Here is a 21,471-nt window from a genome sequence, read left to right as displayed (position 1 = left end):
GTCAAAGCAAGAGGCTGTTGGACTTTACCACAGAGATCCAAAATTAAAACATACACCAGTCAAGGCTAGTAACACTTTCCGGGACACAAACGGCATCAGGAACTCACAGCTGGCCGGTCTCTGCGTTCTGACCTAAGCTTCATGATAGAGCCCTCACCTTCACTTGATCTCTCAACGATCCTGAATGACTCCTCCCACAGACGACAGTAGGAGACCAAGTGATTAAAGAAAGAACAAACACACAGAAGATTTTGCTCTCCTAAACTGTCATTTTACAGCACCATCTGGCGGGAGAAAGAATTAAAGCTGCAGAATAAACAAAGCAAAACCACCATAACTTTGGCTGATTTGTGTGTTTCCACTTCAGTTTATGTAGGGATTGGTTTTGACACCGCAAGAAGGTTGCTATTGCCGTGGTGACCCCCACACTAAGACAATTTGCTGCCCCAGTATGGTGAGAGAACTAACAAACAATGCAAAATGTTAACCCCTCACCATTTTTCTTGTCGCACCTTGGAGAGCCTCTCATGAAATGGGAGAAACGGAAAAAAGTTTTGTTTTCAGCAGCTATGGAACTGCCTGTGGCCAAATCTAGGAGAGGAACAGAAAGTGGCATTGCTACAAAAAAAATTGGGGTGGAAGGACAGGAAATATTAGAACACCTATCCGAGTTAAGTGTGGAGGACTCAAGAGAACGAACTGCTTTTGAAATTTGTACAAAACAGTTAGATGTGCATTTTCTTCCCTGCATAAGCTAAATACTAGAACCATATCATTTTGGTAGAAGGTGACAAAAAGAAGGTGAGTCAGTGGAAAATTCCATATCAGCATTGAGAAAACTTGCAGCTACATATACATTTGGAGCAGCAAATAAGGGACGTATTAGAGATCAGGTTTTGCTCATTTGTAGTATGGAAAAAGTGATTGAAGAATTGTGGCAAATTGATGAGCCACACTTGGGTGAACTACTAATAGTTGCAAAATAGGTTGAACACATGTTGAGGTGCATAAAGGAGCTAAAAGGTGATGTTGAAAGTAAAAACACTGAATTGAAGATGGTGGTAAATGTGGTCAAAGACAAAAAATTTGAACTTAACAAAGGTCAAGGTCAAAGGTTTAAAGAGAAATGGTATAGGTGGGAACAAGAGGGACACGTGGCTAATTCTAAAGAATGTCCTCCTATATAGGCTTTATGTAACAAATGTGGTAGAAAGAGACACTATATGGTGTGTTTTAGAAGTTACAAGCATATAAAAAGAAGTGTGAACAGTTATGTCAAGGAGATATGTAATGAAATTGTCCTGCAAATGAATGATTTTGATAATGGTAATCCTAAAGATCTGGAGAGAAAATTGAAAATATGAGCATGAAAGCCATGTTTGACTTATTCTAAGTTGACATTAGTGCCGGAAAACATTTTTAACAATTGTTTGAACGAAAAGTGAAACTCCACAGGATGGACATACATCCTGGAGGTCAACAGATCAGAATGAAGGGATTCTTCAAAGGAACAATTGAGTATAGGGACAGATATACTATTTCAAATAAATATGTATAAGAGAGGAGACAATAGTTTAGGGTAGCCAGTGCAAAAAGACCTAGGAGTATTCTTGGATCCAAATGCACAAACAGATTCAAATCCAAACTTTAGAACAACAAGTTACATTTGCAAAAGAGCTCCCAGAGCGATTCATTGAGAATCTGGGAGGCCTTAAGAGATATGTGCATACAATTAAATTGAGGGAAGGAGCTGTTCCAGTGACTTTATAAGTCTGGAGGCTCCCTATGTGCATGCAAGGTACTGCAAAAGAAGAGTTAGAAAGACTGTGCAGGTTAGGCATCATAGAGTCGTGAGAAACCACAGAATGGCTAGCACCCAATGTAGTAGCCCACAAAGCAGACAACAAGGAAGTAATTGTAGACAGAGTTCTCCTACCCAGCATTTGCAAGGCGCTTACTATATTAGCTGGAGCCTGGCTTTTTTCAAAACTTGACTTAGCCTTGGCATATCATCAGATACGTCTGCATCCAGAATCGGAAGACTTGACGGCATTCATCACACCAACAGTAGGCCTTTAGATTCAAATGCTTGCCTTTCGGCCTAGTTTCAGCAGCGTCTGTATTTTAGAGCGACATGACATTCATGGAGCACTGCCTGGTGTATTTTATTACCAGGATGATCTGCTAGTGAGCGGAAACACAAAATCTCAAGACAATACCAGAGTAACAAATTCAGAGAATTTGGGATGACAGTAAAGTTTGAAAAGTGTAAATTCAGGTGCGAAGAGATCACTTAGCTAGGATATAAAGTGAGTGGAGAGGTTGTAGAACAGTGGTTCCCAACCTGTGGTCCGGGTACCCCTGGGGGTCCGTGACTGCTTAGAAAATTAACTAATATTAACCAATTAGGTCCCCAACTTTCAGTAATGACTCAGTGATGGGTCCCCAGATTCCAACATTGATTCAGTGGGGATCCCCGGGTTCCAGTACTGATAAAGTGTGGGTCCACAGAAGTCAAAAGGTCGGGAACTACTGGTGTAGAACCTAAAGAAGAACCTGTACAAAGCATTTTGAAAATGTTTGTGCCGAAGGACAAAGATAAATCTAGATAATTTTTTAATATGCTAGACTTTTACAGCAAGTTCATAGAAAATGTAGCCAATAAAACAATAAATATGAGGTTGTTGATGAAAAACAAAGCACCTTTTGGATGAAACAAGGCAGGGAGAATTCCAGGAAGCAAGACATTATTTAGAACATGCCCCTAAATTATGAACTTTTGAACCTGGGAGGAACTTGATGTTCTCCAGTGATGCCTATTCACTGTGTTTGGGGGCAGTTTTATCACAAGGGTGCACCAATGATAAGAAAACTATAGCCTTTGCCTCAAGATAATTAAGCAGGCTGAATTCCATTATTCAGTCATTGAGAAAGTAGCTTTGGGTGTGTTCTGGGCCATACAGAAATTTTGTTTGGAAGAATACATTTACGGTACAGGTCAACTACCTGCCACTAAAAGAAGCATTTGTAAAGAAAGGTTTAGACTCCTTTTCCACCCACATCAAAAGGTGGGTCATTAACTTACAAGAGTTCACCTTTGATGTAGAATATTTACCAGGGGTTAGAAACAAAGCAGCAGATTACAGTTACCACCTGTGAAAGGCAGAGACTATAGAGGGTAAGAGCAACAAACTAGTGGAGTAGGAGGAGTGGTTAAAAAAGGATGTGTGTGTCATTACTCAGAGTGGTTTCAGAAGATGACTGGAAGAAAGAAAGGCAAGAGATGAAGTTCTAGGAAAAAAGAAGATGATGTTAGTAACTGGATGGGCACAAGGAAGTGGACAGTGTGAGAATGAAAGACTATATTTGATGCTCAGGAGAGAGTTATCTGAAGTTGATGAGTGTTTTGTGGCATGAGATGAATCCCTTCCCTAAAGCTGAGAGAGAAATTGATTGAGTTGTCTTATGAAGGCCATTTTGACATTTGCAAGACCAAGGAAAGATTGAGGTTTCATTTTTGGTGGCCAGGCATGAATCTACAAGTAGGGCGAGTGACTACAGACTTCACTTTGTGTAATAATGGTGATAAAATATGGCTCACTAGGGAGCTACCCTTGTTCTACCATAAACTCCCAGAAGGTCCGTGGACAGACCGAGCTATTGACATAGTTAGGGGCACTGCCAAGGGAAGCCATGCACAATAGTATTGGTAGATCTGCAATCCAGACAGCCAGAGATTAAAATTGATTCTGACATAGGCACCAAGAGCATACTAGATTTCCTTTAAGAAATGTTTAGAAGATACACTTCACCAGCTTCTCTTCTCTCGGACAATAGTGTGCAATTCTGCTTTTAAGACATGCAGAGTATATTGAGAGAAAATAGATTAAACAGCAACTCTGTGCCATCCAGAAACAAATTGAGTTGTAGAAAACTCTAACAAGACCTTAAAGAAAGGGATACAATTAGCCAAAGTTAATGGGTTAGACTGGAAAAAGTACTCAAAAGATTGTTATCCTACCGCCTAACTCCACGTCAAACAGATAGATCTCCCTTTGAACTTTTGAGTGAACGGAAACCCAATTCAGAATTCCAGGTTTGATGAAGCGGCAGAAATGTTGGGTAGATATAGACACTAGGCAAACTTGTAGGCAAAGGGAGCTAAAGTTACAAATGGTAAAAAAGAAATATGATGTGGAACACCACACCAAACATGTGGAGCTAAATGTAGGAGATTGGTGAATTTAGACCATCCTACAGTTCATGTGGGGGCTTTGACGTAATCCAAACTCATGAAAGTTGTCAAACTATTCAAAAATACAGTAAAAACCAAAGAAGGGAATTTGGAATATGGGACGAGTGGTTAAATGTAATAGACCAGATGTCTGTCAGAACTCCTGGTGGAATGGAGAGAGACAGGTTATACGATTATGGTCACAAGAATCTAGCCAAAGTCAAGCCTACAAATATCAGGAGGACAAAGGGATCTCTGATCGTTTTGGGTGCAGGACAAGCTCTCACGTTACTGCTCACCTGAAATATCTGGAAGATTGTCACCAAGTAGTTAATGGTCAAACTGTCCTAATTGTTACTCTTTCCCATTTTCCTCTTTGCCTTCACCGTAGGGTGATGCCCATTCCCCACTTCATTAAAGTTAGTTTCGGTCTTTGTACTATTAATATGTCAGCACTGTTCATTTATTCACATATTCCTTGTTATGTTTTCTTTCTCAATTCATATGAAGGGAAGGTGTATGGTATCTCCCCTTTTCCTTTGTCACCACATGGGACCATCCTGAGAGTAAAGTTCCAGAATTTCTAGGGTAGCTGAGCAGATCGATTGATGTGAAGGCGAGATGCCAAAGCCATGTCTAGAGTGTGACATAATGAAGTCTTTCACTTTATTCCCATCATTTTCTGTTGATTTCTCTGTCTTCACAGCTAGCTTTTCAGTGGTTTTAAGGTAAAGTGTATTTTCATATCTAGTATTACTGACGTGAGGACTCCCTCAAGGTCCTCGTTTTATTGGTAGGGAATTTTGTGTTTCACTCAGCATTCTGAGTTGATATCAAGTGCTTGTTATTAATGCAGCCACATGCTACAAAAAAGTTAATTCACACTCTGCTCGCCGTTGACCAGTAAGTCCTCCAAATTTTTAAGGGGAAGAACCAAGGTAAAAATACAAGAAATGACGTAGACCATCTTTGAGGCGGGTCCCCAATTGTATATCTGCCAGTGGTCCACCCTAGTGCCAGTAAGCCTCACACAGCCTCTTCCTAGTGCCATCACTGCCTTTGGAGCCAATGGATGGCGTGGCGAAGTTGCCAAAGACCTAGGCCAACCTAAAACATTCTCTACTTCAAATCACAGAGGCTAGCAGAGAGGTCAAAATAAAAAATCCCTACCAAGGGATGAATACTTTGAAAGGGTGCAGTATTTATTCAGGTCAGACTTAGATGCCATACAGATGCTTAACATTGTCAAACATGGCAACGGCGACACCAGTGAGGCAGCTAATCGTCTCCCTCCTGCAAGAATAGCAGATGCTGGGGACTATTTGACCATACAAAATGCCAGTCATTTAGATTTGTCCCTAGGAAGTTAACTTGGAGTGTCCAGCCGGACATCCAGCGGAGGAGTTTACAGTTGGCTTGAAGAAGGTGGCTGTGATTCTGAAATTACTGTTGCCATGGAGGCGAACCAGGCAAATATTCTAACTCCTTTCAATAAACCCTTGTTGGAATGCATCCTGGTTTCTTGGGACAAACCAAAATCTGCTCCAGAGTTCAACCATCGGGTCACCTGCCGCCACAGTCCAGCACCTGGAGCCCAAAATGTTTGTCTTTCTATCCTTGACCGGGAGTTGGTGATGCAAGCAACTTCTTGCTTGGATCTTTCCCCAAGACACTCCCTGATCACGAGTCTAAAGAAATCAAGGCTATGGGAAAGAGAGTCTTCTTCTCTAGGAACATTGGGCACAGCTTCACAAATGCAACCTCCCTCCTTGCTCGTAGTTCGCATGCCTTGTGGAAAATGGCTCAGGTGGTCATGCCAAATCTTCTGGACCTCTATGCAGGGATTGTATGTGATGATCTTGATGTAACTAAGGAAATCCTCTTGTCAGGATTGAACATGGTGACTTAGTGGCATGGTCAAATGAATCATCTGTCAGTATACAACCCCATACCTGATTATGTTTCACTGAATTCTTAGTGAGTGTTCTGTCCAATGTGATGGATGTGCTATTTGATGGCTCCCATCTATTTAACAAGCAGGCTGGGCAGCTATTGAGAGATTCTAATAGGGGCCGATTACAGCTTAAATCCAGCGACTGGCCTTCCCAGCAAGTCAGTTTCATAGGGAATTCTGCAGGTTTTGCAGTTACTCCAGGGAAAAGTTGTTTTATCTGTGCCTGGTATCCCAACTAGTACAGCTGCTTAACCAGTTTCTAGAGAGTACAGGCCTTAATAGCTCACTCCAGGCAAGTACTGCCTTCTTGATCATCTTCCTGCTTTTTTATTCCACTTGCAAAATCGTTGTAGCTCATTCCCATTGGAGCATGTGCAGCCTGTGAGAGGGAAGGTGTTTTGCCATCTGTCGAATTGGTGCTCCATCAAGACTGACAATTGAGTCCTGCAGATATCGGAGCAGGGGTATTCTGCTTTACAGGAGTTTTCCCTAGCTATTCCTGTGTCCCTTTGGTAACTTCGTTGGATGATGCTCTAATTGATCCTGCTACACTTGAGGGGCTGTGGACCTGGTTCTGGGGCCTGAGATCAAGCTTGGATGCTTCAGCCATTTCCTTCTGGTCCCCAAGGATGATGAATGGCTGTGTTCCATTTTAAGCCTTTGGGCCTTGAAGATGCTGTCCCTTGCACAGGGTTCTGTTGGGTGTGGAGATGGGAGACTGGATGGTGCCCCTTAGCTTGCTGGATGGTTATTTTCACTTATCTAATCTGCAGTCACACAGGAAATACCAGTTTTTGTGTGGTAGACTCTACCCATTACCAATTCGCAGTACTCTCCTATTCCTATATGGGTTGACATCAGCATCTTGGATCTTCACCATGTTGGTGGTGGTAGTTCCTGACTGGTTGTTGAAGGTGGATTTGCCACAACTAGTGTCGTCCCACATGTGTGCCGCAGCATTAGTGCTGTTCAGCCTGCTGTTTTTCATCACCCTACCCAGGTGTCACCTGAAACCCTCCCTAGGTTCTTCTCCTCTTTATCACAAGAGGACTCAACATCTCTCGTCCACTTTTTTTTAGTTAATTCAGGATATAATTCCAGTGTTTTGTTAGGGGGGATTTTTTTTCAGCCTGACAGTTGCCTATTTGGTGTTCGGGCTTCCTGCATCCAGTTGGTCACCAATTCTCCTGGGCACATGCAGGCCCTTCAGTGCTGTCTTTTTTTCTAGTGGACTTGAGATTGGGACAGGGTTTCCAACAATTTCCGGACTTCCCTGGAGGCAGCAAAATATCTACATTGGTGGTTAGTGATCTGGAACCTCATTTGTTTGAGACCCTTCTGTCGTCCACTAGCACCAGCCACAGTGGTGACCGATAACTCCTTTCTAGATGTGCTATACACCTACAGGATTTGGAATTCAGAGGACTTTGGTCTCCAGCGGAGGAGGTGTAATGTTGGCCTGCTTGAGCTGAGAGTGTTTTTTCACTCCGTTGTGGTTTTCCCGAATTCCTCTGATTCTTTAGTGTTGAGGAAATTGGATCAGGACCGTACAGAGATGATCTTGATCACGTCGGAATAGGGACAGTGATTATGGTACACAGTTCTGCTTTGTTTTTCCCTAGGATGTCAGTCAGAGGAGACCACCTCTCCTTATCAGAGAGGCAGCTCTTCCATTACAACCTTCAGGGTCTCCATCTTCGTGCCTGGGGATTACGCAAGGCACCCTGAGTTCTTTCAATTTAACTTTGGATGTGGTGGATGTCACCTTATTTGTGCATCACATATCTAACAAATCTTTTTACTCTGAACGTTGATCAGGTTTGTACCTTGGTGCTATATGGAGGAAATTATTAAAGCACATCTTTCAGCTGTTTTGCTCTTTGCTATTTCTTAAGCCCAGCAGCACCTTCAGTGACCACAGTTATAGTTTCGTTTTCAGCCTTATCAGTCTTTCGTTGTTTACCTGATCAGCCAATTGTCATGACGTTTCTTAAAGGTTTGACCTACATACTTCCTTCGGTTTCCTTCTTCACATTCATAATGTATCAGTGGGATGTTAACTTGGTACTCACCTCCCTTATGGGTTCTCCACTTGAATCAATGCATAGCTGCACCTTAAGACTTTTGACTATAAAGTCAAATTGATATCACCTCTGCATGTTAGTATGTTAGTATGTTAGTATTAGTGAGCTGCAGTCTGTTTGTCCTCCCCTTACCTTTTTATTTCCAGATGAGCTGGTTCTCCGGACAAAGGCTTTGTTCCTTTTGAAGCTCTTCACCCCATTCACATGAGGCAGTTGACCACGCTACCTTCTTTATATGCACATTCTGATGCTGCTGGGGAGGAGGAGAAGCTCCATCTCTTGAGTCCTCACAGGGCTCAACTTTTATGTGGACAGGACACAGGAAAATTGGATTGATGATTAGCTCTTCATGATGTATTGTTGTGCATTAGGGTCTGTTAGCTCTTGCCAATAATTAGGCTCCCGAGGGCATCAGGGCCCATTCCACCATGGTAAAATCAACTTCTTCAGAGCTGCCCCGTGGTGATCAGGTTTTGAACATATGTCAGAATGCGACAGGGGCTTTGGTTCATACCTTCACCAGGCATTACTACCTTGACCCAATCTGCAGAGGTGTCCGTTGTGCGAGATACGTTCTGCAGGACGTTTTGGCTTGACTATGTCCTCAGATCCCTGATGAGGGGGACATTGTCTGGTCAACTGTTCAAGAGGTGCGGAATCTGCAGGTAGAAGTGTCAGAAGAACAACAAGTATACATTGTATTCACCAGAAAGATCATTACTGAAGTAAAACAACTTGTTCATCACTTTTAAAAGCCCATCTATTCTACTGAGCTTTTACCATCCTATGCTGCGCTTTAAATATGCTGCTTCACTGTATACTACCATTTTGCCTAATCCTTATAATCCTTATCTACCCTTTCGTGCCAAACATTGCCACTTCTGAGGCCCTCCTTCCGCAACACCTCCTCATGAACCCCTTTCTTTGTATTTTTCTATAAATGGCGTGCTTGTGGAGGGTCCTGCTTTTTAATGTTATGACATTTTATATTTTCATGTTAAATGTACTTTATAGTTTGCTATCTGGCAGTGGTGGCACATAGAGTGCTTCATATGTTTTGCTGTACTATGAAGTGCCTACTTCTTCCAGAAGTAGGGCAGGCACGTTTTTAGAAGTTAAGGTTAGATAACTTGTGTTCTCCTGTCTTTAAGATTTGTTGATGTTTCTACTCGACCGAAAGCAGCTGAATGGTGAGTTGAAAGGGGTTGTAGATAACTGTGCGTTGAACAAAACTGCTTCAGGGCCCATTTGCTTAGTTTGTTAAACAAAAACAGCATTTCTTGAATGTTACTCTGTGGTAAAATTGAACACCTTTTAATGGTGGAGATTGAAGATCACCTTGTAATGCCGTGCTAAGGGCAGGAACTGTTTGTAACATTCAAGTGCATTTGATGTTAGGGAAAGGATTGCCTGGCTGATCTCAATCTGACAAGCCAAATGATCCTCATTCTGACAGAGGGGAATGATGACATGATATGCACATTGTATCTCAAAAACAAAAAGCATGCAAGGACTCCAGCTTAAAATAATGACTAAGACGTAGCATGCCTTGATGTGTTTTTCTTTTTTCTTTTCAATTAATCTCAGGCTCTAGCTTAGACTATAATAACCAAGTAATGGTGAGAGAGAATTCTAGTATAGTAGATTACAGCTAGGAGTTAGATCAGAAAGAATGTCCTGAAACCTTGCCAGGCTTTCTACTGTCTATGCCCTCCTTTAAATATAAGGCCTCTATTTCAGAGATAACCTGCCTTGCACCATCATGTTTGGTGATCTCTTTGAAGAGGAGGGTGACTTTTCATTCCTGTCAAATGAGGGAGGCACAAAAGGAGAAAGAGCTCGTTCCCGGCACCCTGAACTCATGGAACCCCGTGGACCGACCAAGCTCAGTGGCATCAGGAATCAAGGCGGAACCTGCTACCTCAATTCCCTGCTGCAGACCCTACTTTTCACTCCAGAGTTCAGAGGTAAGTTGTGATTCATTCTGTGATATGTTCCGTTTCTTGCTTGGTTTCTCAGAAACTAAGGGTTTTCCATCTGGAGGTCAATAAGAACAGTTGTGTTGAAGTTTTATCACCACAGATTGCTGATCTGTTATTTTAACTTTATATGTAACTTGGTCCAAATATTTTGGGGATCTGCATGTAATATGAAGGCTTCATATTGGGTTCAGCCTTCCAGGATGTTTATGCTTATTTAAAATGAACAAGATTGTTAGGCAACTGGAATGGGAGCAATGTAAGATAGTGTAATTGTAATTAACATGTGTAATATCTTGCCCTGGTATGTGCACCAGTCAGTTAAATCAACACTTTTAGAGCAAAAAAATATTTTTAAGGTCAGGCCTGCGAGTGCATGTGCTAGTGCATGTGTCTCGCTTGCGAGACTCTGTTGTGTACAGTAAAAGGTTTGGAGCCCGCCTGTTGCTCACCATTTGTTGGTTTGCATGGCACTCTTCTTTACAGCCTCGTAATTCGTCAAGGCACGCCGGGCATCATTTCCGTTCTGTGTGTGGAGTAGGGATGAAGCACTGATTGATTCAACTTAATTAGTGCCGTCCGCTGCTCCCTACGTGTCGAGGCACTATTTTGTTCTTTTTAACTGCTAGTGCCTTGCAAACAGAAGGCATGTGACTGAAAAACATACCCAGCAGCACAAATAAAATTGCAAAGTTTGCCATGTCGTCTTTTCTCACTTTCCACTCATGTATTGTTCAGTTTTTGCTCGTGGGCGCTCTACTCAAAAGATGACAATTAACTTTTTTGAAATACTACAAAGCAACAGTGTTTTATTTTTATGTGTAATCCCTGAAATTATGCTGTAACACATAATCGTTTAGTACACCCCTTTACATATCAATCCATCTCACTTTGCCCCACTACAACCCACCTCAATCCAACCCACTTTATCCCACACCAATCCAACCCACCCCAATCCCAATACACTCCAACCTACCCCACATTAGTCCTCCCTAATCTAATCTGCCCCACTCCAGTCCAAAACAATAAGCCCCACTCCATTCTAAAACAATCTGCCCCAATCCAAAACAATCTGCTGCACTGCAATCCAAGAAAATCTGCCCACTTCCATCTGCCCCACTGCTATCCAAAGCAGTCTGTCCCAGGCCAATCCGCCCCACTCCCAACTGCCCCATTCCAATCTAAAGCAGTCTGCCCCACTCCAATCCGAAACAGTCTGCTGCACTCCAATCTGCCACACTCCAGTCAATAGCAGTCCACCCCATGCCAATGTGCCCCACTCCAATCTGCCCCACTCCAATCCTAAACAGTACACCCTCTCCAATCCAGTCCACGGCACCCCGGTTCAGTCCACCCAACTCCATCCAATCCACCCCACACCAACCCAGTCCACCCCACTTCAATCCACCCTAATATAATCTGCCCCACTTCAGGCCCCACCCCACTGAAAAACAATCTGTCCCACTTCAATCCAAAACAACCTGCCCCAATCCAATCCATTTCAGTCTGCCCCACTCCAATCTTCCCCACTTTAAAACAACCTGCTGAACTCCAACCTGCCACACTAAAATCCCAAACAACCCACTTCAATCCAGAACAACCCGCCCCACTCCAGTCCACCTCACCCCAGTCAAACCCACTCCATCCCAATTCACCCCACTCCAATCCACCACAATCTACCTCACTACAACCCAGTCAACCCCACACAAATCCAATCGACCCCACATCAAACCATTCCACTCCAAATCGAGCCCATTCCAAAATACTCCAGTCCAATACACCTCACCTCAATTCACCACACCCCAACCCACCACACACCAATCCACTCCAGTCCAATCCACCCCACTCCAATTCGATCCACCCTGCTCTAATCCAACTCACCCTACTCCAATACAGCTCTCTACTCCAATCCATTCTACCCACTTCATTCATCCCACCCCAGTCCAAACCCCCCAACTCCAGTCCAACCCCCCCACTTCCAGTCCAACCCACCCACGCCAATGTGCCCCACTCCAATCCGTCCAATTCAAAACATCCTGCCTCACTCTAATCCATTTTAATCTGCTCCACTTTAATCCAAAACAATATGCCGTATTCCAACCTGTCCACTCCAACCTGCCCTACTACAATCCCAAACAACCCACTCCAGTCCAAAACAATCTCCCCCACTCCAATATTAAGATTAATTAAATATTAAGACCTTTTTATTTGTCTAAGCTTATCTGTTGTGTTTTGTCTTCTTTTGCCCGCTTTTAGTGCTGTGTTGTGTTTACCTTCTCAAAGCGCCGGGACGCCCCTTTGCTGGGGCAGCTGTGCGCGGTACAAATAAAAATAACATAACATAACATAACATACAAAACAATCTGCCCCACTCCAGTCCAACCCACCTCACCCCAGTCAAACCGACTCGATCCCAGTTTCTCCCCACTCCAATCCACCACAATCTATTCTACTACAACCCAGTCAACCCCACACAAACCCAGTCCACCCCACACCAAATCAATTCACCCCAAATTCAGCCCAGTCCAATTTACCCCACTACAGTCAAATACACCTTACCCCAGTTACAACACCCCAATCCACTCCAGTCCAATCCACCCCACTCTGGTCTGAACCACCCCACTCCAGTCCAAGCCACCCCACTTCAATTAACCCCACCACTACTCAATCCACCTATCTCCAATCCAATCCACCCACTCCACTTTAATCCACCCCACTTATTTCAATCCAGTCCCCATTAATCTACCCTACTCCAGTCGAATGGACCCCACTACAAATCATCCTAATCTACCCCACTTCATTCCAGTATACCCCTCTTCAGTCCAATCTTCCCTGCTCCAGTCCACCCCAATCTAATCCACCCCACCCCAATCTAGTCCATCCCACCCCTAGCCAATCCACCCCAATTCAAGCCATCACTTTTTGAAACCCCACCCTAATCCACCTCACACAGTCCAATCCACCCCACTCAATCCATTCCACCTTACTCCACTCCACCCCAGTCTGATGCACCCCAATCCAATACACCCCAATCCAGTCCATCCCATCCAGTCCACCCCACTCCAGTCTACCCCATCCCACTCCAGTCCAATCCACCTCACCTCAATGCAATCCACCCCAGTTCAATCCATCCCATTCCAGTCAAATCCACCCAACCCCACCCTAATCCAATCCACCTTCTCCAGTGCACCCCACCCAATCCACTTCACCCCACTCCTACCTACCCCAGTCCTCCCCATCCCACTCTACCCCAATCCACCAAACTCTACTCCAGTTCACCCACTCTATCCCAATACAGGCAACCCCATCCCAGTTCAGTCTGCCCCACTCCGATCCAATTCAGACAACCCTCATCCACCCCACTCCAATCTACTCCCTCTTCAGTCTCATCCACCCAACTCCAGTCCATTCTTATTCCCCCACCACTCCAGTCCAGTCTAATCTACTCCACTCGAGTCCAGTCTGATCCACCCCAGCCCACTCCATGCCAGTCCACAGCTCCCCAGTCTTAATTACCCCACCCCTATCACTACAATCCAAACCACCCACCCAATCCAATCTAATACACTCCACTCTGATCCACCCCAATCCCATCCACCTCACCCCATTTCAAGCCATCCCACCCCACTCCATCCAAATGTACTCAATCAGCCTTCCTGCACCCCAGTCAAATCACCCCATTCTACTCCAATCCAGTCCACCCCACTACCTCAATCCACTCCAACCCACTCCACTACCTCAGCCCACTCCACCCTATACCACCACACACCACTCTGCCACTAAACCCTACTCCCCGCTAATCAACTCCACAACACTAATCCTCCTACTCCACTCTACAACATTCCAACAAATCCTCTCTGAGACTCTACTCCCCCACTACATTATGACACTCCACCCCACTACATTTTAGCCATGCTGAGCAGGAGCCAAACTGGTGTACCACATGGCAAAACACATTGCCAAAGCCAATAGCTCTTACATAGGCGAGACCTATTGGCTTTGCCACTGCTTGTTTACTTTTAAAGTCCATGTCAGGGTCACCTCGATTTGATACGATTGAGATTGTGTGAGATCGATGAGACTATTTCAAGGGTAGTGGCGCTCCAAATAAGTTAATGCACAACAGCATGATTACAAAGTAGAGTAAAAAAAATGTTATCTCCATTCACTAAACAGTGTACAGCTTCCGTGCACCAGTCTAGTCCGAATATTGCCTCTCTTTTCATGAATGAGCACCGTTATAAATTGATGTAGCTGTACAATGGTTGCTTGTATTTGAAATTTGGGGCCATTAAGGTGAGTATTTCCTTAGTAAATATTTGCGTTTCGCGGCAAAAGTGATTTTTAGGTGAAAGAAAACCTTGATAAAGGTTGCATAAGGAGTGTGTACATTAACCGTATCAGCTTGGGAAGGTGGCGCATGTTACTTTTTGCTGCCTACTGAGTGTTTCTCTCCGCTTAACGTTGTCATAACTGCAAAGTTATTTGTGGGGCTGAGCAGAAAGGTCATGTTAAGTTCTTAGAGCTCACTGTGTCCCATCTCTTCCCTTTTCTGGCCAAACGACATGTTTTCTACTCCCGGAAATGGACGTCGTCCCTCCCACTATTCTTGCTTCTCTCTGCACCCGTCATATCCGATTCATAAAATCCCTTCCTGTGCCCTGACTGTGTAGCCCCGCAGATACTTTGCCTTTATATGTTGCCTTTCACTCTCGTGCAGAGCTAGCAGGGAGGGGGCGGGGTGGAATGGAGATGTGTGTGGTGGTGTAGGTTGGCGATGAGAGTGCCTCGTACATCTTATTACAAAAAGTAGGTGCAGAGAAATTAACGAAACAGGACCCAACCCAAATCCTGAAATTACACCAAACGACCGACTCATTGTTTTTACATTGTGACTTTCACGTAGGACCATCCTTTTCCCATGAAGCACTAGCTGCTGTCTTTTGAATGGGAGCTGTGTGCAGTTGTTTAGTGATCTGCTGCCCTGCCTCCTTGACACTTTCACATTCTGAATGCATCGTAAACTGCTGCAGGCATCTAGGCATCTAGGAGCTCTATGTAGAATGTCAAATGCTTGCCTTGCCTTTTAGGTGTTCCGAAATGCAGAGTTCTGGAGAGAAAATATGATTTAGAAGAGAAAGCTAAAGTAATGTCATAAAAGGATAAATAAAGGTGGTGCATCATGCCATTTACTGTCTTCCTCAAGTAATACCACAACTTTATTATCCCCCTGACCTTTTCCTCGAGGATCAAAAAAGGTCTTCTTCCTCTTAATTTGCAACATGGGTGAGTGGTTGTCTGAGCTGCAGACTGCACACTGACAGCTTCCCAGAGGCAGACAGAACTATTAACTGAATCCCTATTAATGTGGTGCCTAAAGTGTCAGGAAATCGTCCGATTTTCCCACAGCCTAGCTCACCTCTTCCTCAGCCAGTGGTTACCTCCTTCCCCACTCTGCCATCTAGAGGAGGGTCTGAGTTAATCATCTTTGACATATTTCCTCCTTTTTCTGCAGAAGCGCTGTTTTCCCTCGGCCCTGAAGATCTAGGATCATTAGAGAAGAAAGACGACCCTCATGCAAAGGTGCGTTTATTTTGAAAAATGTCTTTCCCTGTCTTGAGTGTCAAAAGTGTCAAGTGAGAGGAAAATACAAAATCGCCGTGCCACTAGGTCTGATCTTCCGGAGAAGTTGAATATTGGCATGTGCGGTCTTTTCTTGCTGTCCCGAAGGAGTCTATGATTACTGGGGTTTCTCCTCTGTGGGGGACTTATGATCAGTGGCAATATCTACATTGACTTGAGTCTTTGTCAGTTGCATTTTAGATCAGACCAGAGGGAAATTTCTCGCACGGACCTGCTGTTTTTAGAGTCACTCTGCCCTTTATGGATTACTTGTGGGGATTATATCAGATCTAAGACGTCACTTTTCCTGTCATTCAGTACTTTATCTCATAGATGAATTGCATGGGTTGTTTTACTTTTTTAATTTAAATTGATGTGCAGCCTGGCTCTAATATAGGCTTTTAATTGCCTTCTGTTTATCAAAACTGGGGGCCTTATGAGGAGAGGACAGTGCCATTACTGTAAATCAAAAACAATGACGTGTACAAGATATGCACATTAATGAATGGGTACCTGAGCACATTTCAGTGAAGCAAGATAGAAAAGTGGTTCCCAACCTTTTCACTTCTGTGGACCCCCATTTTATCAATACTGGAGCCCGGGGACCCCCACTGAATCATTATTGGAACCGGGGACCCCCACTGAGTCAATACTGATAGCTGGGACCTAATATTATTACATTTTTTAAGCTGCCGCGGACCCCCTGACGAGGCTTCGCGGACACCCAGGGGTCCCCGTCCCACAGGTTGGGAACCACTGAGATAGAAGCAAAACTATGATGTATGCTCACTTGCTATCTGGAGCCTTTGAAGTCATGCATTTATTTGTTTCTGTGTGAAACAAAGATCAAATGGCAAGGGAGCCTTTGTTATAATAAATAAAGAAGGCTTTGTTGCCGACCTATTCTAATTTCAAATAGTGATAAATGCAGGATTATAATGAGAGTTTCATTGTACTGCTGAGTTTGCTGCTCTGTGAAAAGCATAAAAGCAACCGCACAGCTATAGCAAAAAAAACAAACGATAGTAAACATTTCATTACAGATCTGTTTTTGTTTCTATGTTTTTCACAGAAGGAAACTTTTTTATTTATTCACAATTTTATCGATTTTCTGTAAGCAGTTTGGTATTCATATTATCAGTGTTTGACTCTGCAGACCCTCCCGTGCCAGCATTCAGAATTACAATACACAATCAAAAGTATCCTGTGACGAGCAGCGGGAGGGGCCCCAATGAAGAAAGTGGCAGATAGTAAAGTAGCAGCATATCCAATGTAGTCATACTGTGAAGGGAATGCAGGGAACAGGGCATCATCTATGAGTGAGACACAAAATTCATCAAGAGGCAATCCTGTAGGATGGCATCCCGTGCTTGTGCAAAATCCAGTCCCTGATCCTGCATTCTAGTGGTTCCCAAACTGTGGTCCGAGGCCCCCTGGGGGTCCGCGACTGCTTAGAAAATTAAATATTATTAATAGATTCGGTCCCCAGCTTACAGTTATGACTTAGTGGGGGGTCCCCAGATTCCAATAATGATTCAGTGGGGGGTCCCCAGGTTCGAGCAATGATAAAGTGGGAGTCCACACAAGTCTGAAGGTTGGGAACCACTGCTCTATTCTGCTTCCTACTGCAGTATAGCCCCACCCCCTTTGCATTTCGCCCACTTAATTCTTTTTTCAGCATCAGAAGACCTGTCCCCATGGAGATTTCCAGGGGATAGCCAGTTGGTGGCAGGCCAAAACTAGCACTAATTTTGTGAATCTTGATGTAACTGCCTTGCCCAGGTTTTTGGGAAGAGGATGCACGTGGTGCAGGAATCAAGATGTTTAGCCTTTTGGGAGTATTGTAGACTATGTTGGACATAATACAGTACTAAGTTTAAATCTAGTGTTCCTCGAGGTTTGTGGGGTGAAGTCCAGAATGGCCTCCCAATCTTTATCAGAAATCGGAGTGCCGTATTTTCCAATGATCGCACAGCGTTTGCAGGGCAACCTTGGCCTGCAAGTAACATCGATATTGCGAAAGACTGCCCTAGGTACCCCAATGGGAAAGGTGGCAAAGAGGTATAGAAGTTGCAAGAGGACCACCATTTGTACAAGGGCTCTGTGGTCCATTATACGGTGGCAACGTGAGCCAGAAGGAGATAGACTGGCGCAGGGAACCATGTTGTCAGATGGTATAAACCCTGATTGATCCAGATGTACAGAAGTGAGCCTTCATTAAATTCATGAACCTGTTTCTATTTGAAAAGCAGCCCAGATCTTTCTGCTGATTCACTGAAGCAACAACCTTTTTCTTTTTAACTTATCTTGGACGCTTTGTGCTGCTTGCCATTATTTATCTTCTGCTGCAACAACTGATTAAAGATGATCTTCGCACTCGCGCAAACATTGAGAGCAGGTAGTGCAGCCAGACCACGGAAGCTAGGCATGCTACTATCAGCCAGGATTACAGCCACCAATATTACGACACTACCTCAACACTAATACCACTACATCTAGGAATACAGTACCACCACCTAAACCAACAGCACTATCAGTACCAGACGGACAACACTGCTGCCACCAATACCGTCGCTACTAGCAAGCATTGACACAACCCATAGGTCTGGATGTAGCAAAAAAAAAAATTTGCGACTTGCAAATTGCGAGTCATACCGACTCGCAAATTGCAACTCGCAAAATAGTATGCAGAAAGGTGTCTCAGACACCTTCTGCGACTCGCTATGGGGTCGCAAAGACCCACCTCATGAATATTAAGGAGGTGGGTCGCAAATTGCGACCCCATAGCGAGTCCCTGCACTCACAGGGATGGTGGCCTGCTGGAGACAGCAGACCTCCATGTCTGTGACTGCTTTTTTTAATAAAGCAGTTTTTTTTTTTTTTTTTGAATTGCAGCCCGTTTTCCTTAAAGGAAAACGAGTTGCAATTCAAAAAAATAATGAAACCATTTGGTTTCATTTATTTAGAGTAAGCAGTGGTCCAAGCTGAAAAATTATTTTCAGCGACATTCACAAAGGGGAAGGGGTCCCCTGGGGACCCCTTCCCATTTGCGAATGCGTTACCACCCACTTCAAGTGGGTGGTAACTGCAAGTTGGTTTGCGACCGCTTTTGCGGTCACAAAGCAACTCAGCATGGCGATGCGGTCGCAAATAGGAAGGGAACACCCCTTCCTATTTGCGAGTCGGGTTCACATTTTGCGAGTCGGTACTGACTCGCAAAATGTGAATCTGCATCGCGTTGGCCGTTTTGCATGTCGCAAACTGCGTTTTTCGCAGTTTGCGACATGCAAACCGGTTGCTACATCTGGCCCTTAATGTGCTGTTTTATAAAAACATCATTTCTTCATACCAGAGTGTGCATGTATTGTCCCACTAAATTAAGACAGATGGGTTTTGCCAGTTCTCCCCTCTACAGGTACCAAGGAGAAGTCAAAATTTTTCTGAGACTTGATGAGTGGAGAAATACAGATGCAGTACGTCTGGTCAGTAATTACTGTTATTGGCAAGTACATAAATAGATTAGGTGAAGAAAGATATAACACCTACAGCCACCCGCCCCTCAAAATTGTTAGTATTTTCTGGGGCCAAAATAAGATTCTAATTGTTGCTCTAACATCAACATGCTATTCTGTACATTAGTCATAAAGCCCACTCTAAGGCCTGTGTTGTCCTGTGGGGCCTATTCAGATCAGCCAGGGTTCTTCAGGAGTGGGCAAAAAATACCAATTGCATGAGAGTCTGTATCCAACTCTTTCTACAAGGTAGATCAGTGAGCTAGAATTTCAGCAGGTCTTTTTTCTGTTCTTAAGGAAAAACTAATAAGTTTGATCCCAAAAACCCACTTTCTTGACACCCATCATTCATCAACAAGGACCCTACCCTAGTGAGGTCAATGATGGGTACTTGAGGATCTGGTAGTGAAAACTGTGGTGTTGATCATTAGTGTCCTGTTAGTGTGACACCCCAACAGTTACTTGAGTATTTCAACTCAATAAGTTATTTTTTTGCAGGGATGCATTTGTGATTGGACACAGTTGTGGATTAGCATCCACATGGGTCGGGGGGGGGAAGGGGTTGGGAGCAGTCCCAGTGGTATCTTAAGTAATCTTGTGGATCAGATATCCACATCAGAAGGATCATCCTTTGAAGTCATTCCTGACACTACTTCCAAATGGGAATTGCTTTTGTTAGGTTACGACCATAAACGGAGTCCATCACTGGAACTGCGAAGTCTAAAGCATGATTCAAATAGTTCTGGTTTCAGGACAACTACTTTTAACCAACAGAACTGGACTACATGCTATAGGTTTGAAGGCTTACTCTCACCTTGTCTCTTTGTTTATCCACTCTGATGGAGAGCTGGAGAAGGTAAAGGCACACCACACCCACACTTGCCACAGCAGGCAATGATGCAATTCAGTGATACGAATGATGCCCTTCTTCTGATCTTGCTTCTCCTGAGGAGCACGTCTTTATGGAACCTCAGTCCATTGGAACATCCTCAGTTCAGATGTTCATCAGCTGTGCCTTGTTCAAAGTTTCCTGAAATCAGGTCTACTTAGCGTGACATGGAGGCCAACTCCTCGGGTAGGTGAGTTATTTTTATTTTCTCAGCAAGTAATCCACAAAGACTACTCAGACTTGCGCTGTATCTACAGAGTGGTAGTTGAAATACAGTAATGGTTCTACTCCTTGTCCTGTAGTCTTAGCTCACGAATGTGCAGGCCTAGCCAATGACGAACCAGGCACATTATTTGTATTCCTCTGTTGGTCAAGACATCAAGCCAGAGCCAAAAAAGAGTGGCTTAATTCGGAAGACCAAGTACTCCTGTAATATGGTCAGTACAGCCAATCAGATTTCATGGGCTTCTGAGCCAAGAGTTCCCAGTTGACAAGTTTGAACTGGTATTGCGTGATTTGTAGATTAAGCTCAGCATAACCCCGCATCTCATGTCCTTGCCATGGGAGTGGACGGCAACACCGGAAACTGGATAGGCAAGTTTTTCCCAGGGCAGGAGCGATCATCCCTCAGTAAAGGAACTGTTTGGTCACCCATTAAGTATTATATATGTACTTTGTATTTCTAGGAGAGAGACTAGAAAGTGGATATGTAGAAGCTGCCATGTCCAGCCAGATGTCCCATTGGACCTCACCATTTTGGGCAACATGCTCCTAGTGATCTAATAACACGCTGAGCCTTTGGTACTGCAAGCCGAGTTCATTCTCAACCCTGAACTATAGCAGTAATCTATCTTTCAAGCATGATCAGAAAATTCATGTATTCAAATGTACTATAAGCAATTGTCCGTTCCTAAGTCCATCAAGTATTGTCTGGCAGCCACAACCCACTACTAACATCCTTTTTATTCTTGCAGGTCTGATACCTGCAGTCAGGAATAGGGACACACCATTCCCTTTAGGAGAAACATACAGAGGAACTCATCTAGATTGTGTGGGGAATTACAAGTAGTGTGATGCTACCTCTGAATTTAAGTCATGGTTCCAAAGCCGTATGGGTGTCGACACACACCGTCCACATTGACTGAAGATTCACAACATACAATTTTCATTTAACCAGCAGAAATGTGAGTCTCTTTT

General features: G+C 44.0%; 1 protein-coding gene across 2 annotated transcripts in view; it reads left to right on the top strand.

The window, feature by feature from the left end:
* Positions 1-21,471, top strand: part of USP40 (ubiquitin specific peptidase 40) — a 570,914-nt gene that overhangs the window by 56,523 nt on the left and 492,920 nt on the right. The window contains exons 3-4 of one of the 2 annotated variants that reach the window (XM_069225530.1): positions 10,013-10,239; positions 15,767-15,834. In XM_069225530.1, the coding sequence (XP_069081631.1) occupies positions 10,035-10,239; positions 15,767-15,834 (273 nt within the window). In that variant the 5' untranslated portion in view covers positions 10,013-10,034. The remainder of the gene's footprint in view (positions 1-10,012; positions 10,240-15,766; positions 15,835-21,471) is intronic. The other variant, XM_069225531.1, reaches the window with a different exon arrangement.

This window comes from Pleurodeles waltl, chromosome 3_1 (genome assembly GCF_031143425.1).
Source record: "Pleurodeles waltl isolate 20211129_DDA chromosome 3_1, aPleWal1.hap1.20221129, whole genome shotgun sequence".
NCBI lineage: Eukaryota > Metazoa > Chordata > Amphibia > Caudata > Salamandridae > Pleurodeles > Pleurodeles waltl.
This window is presented reverse-complemented; position numbering and strand designations above follow the sequence as displayed.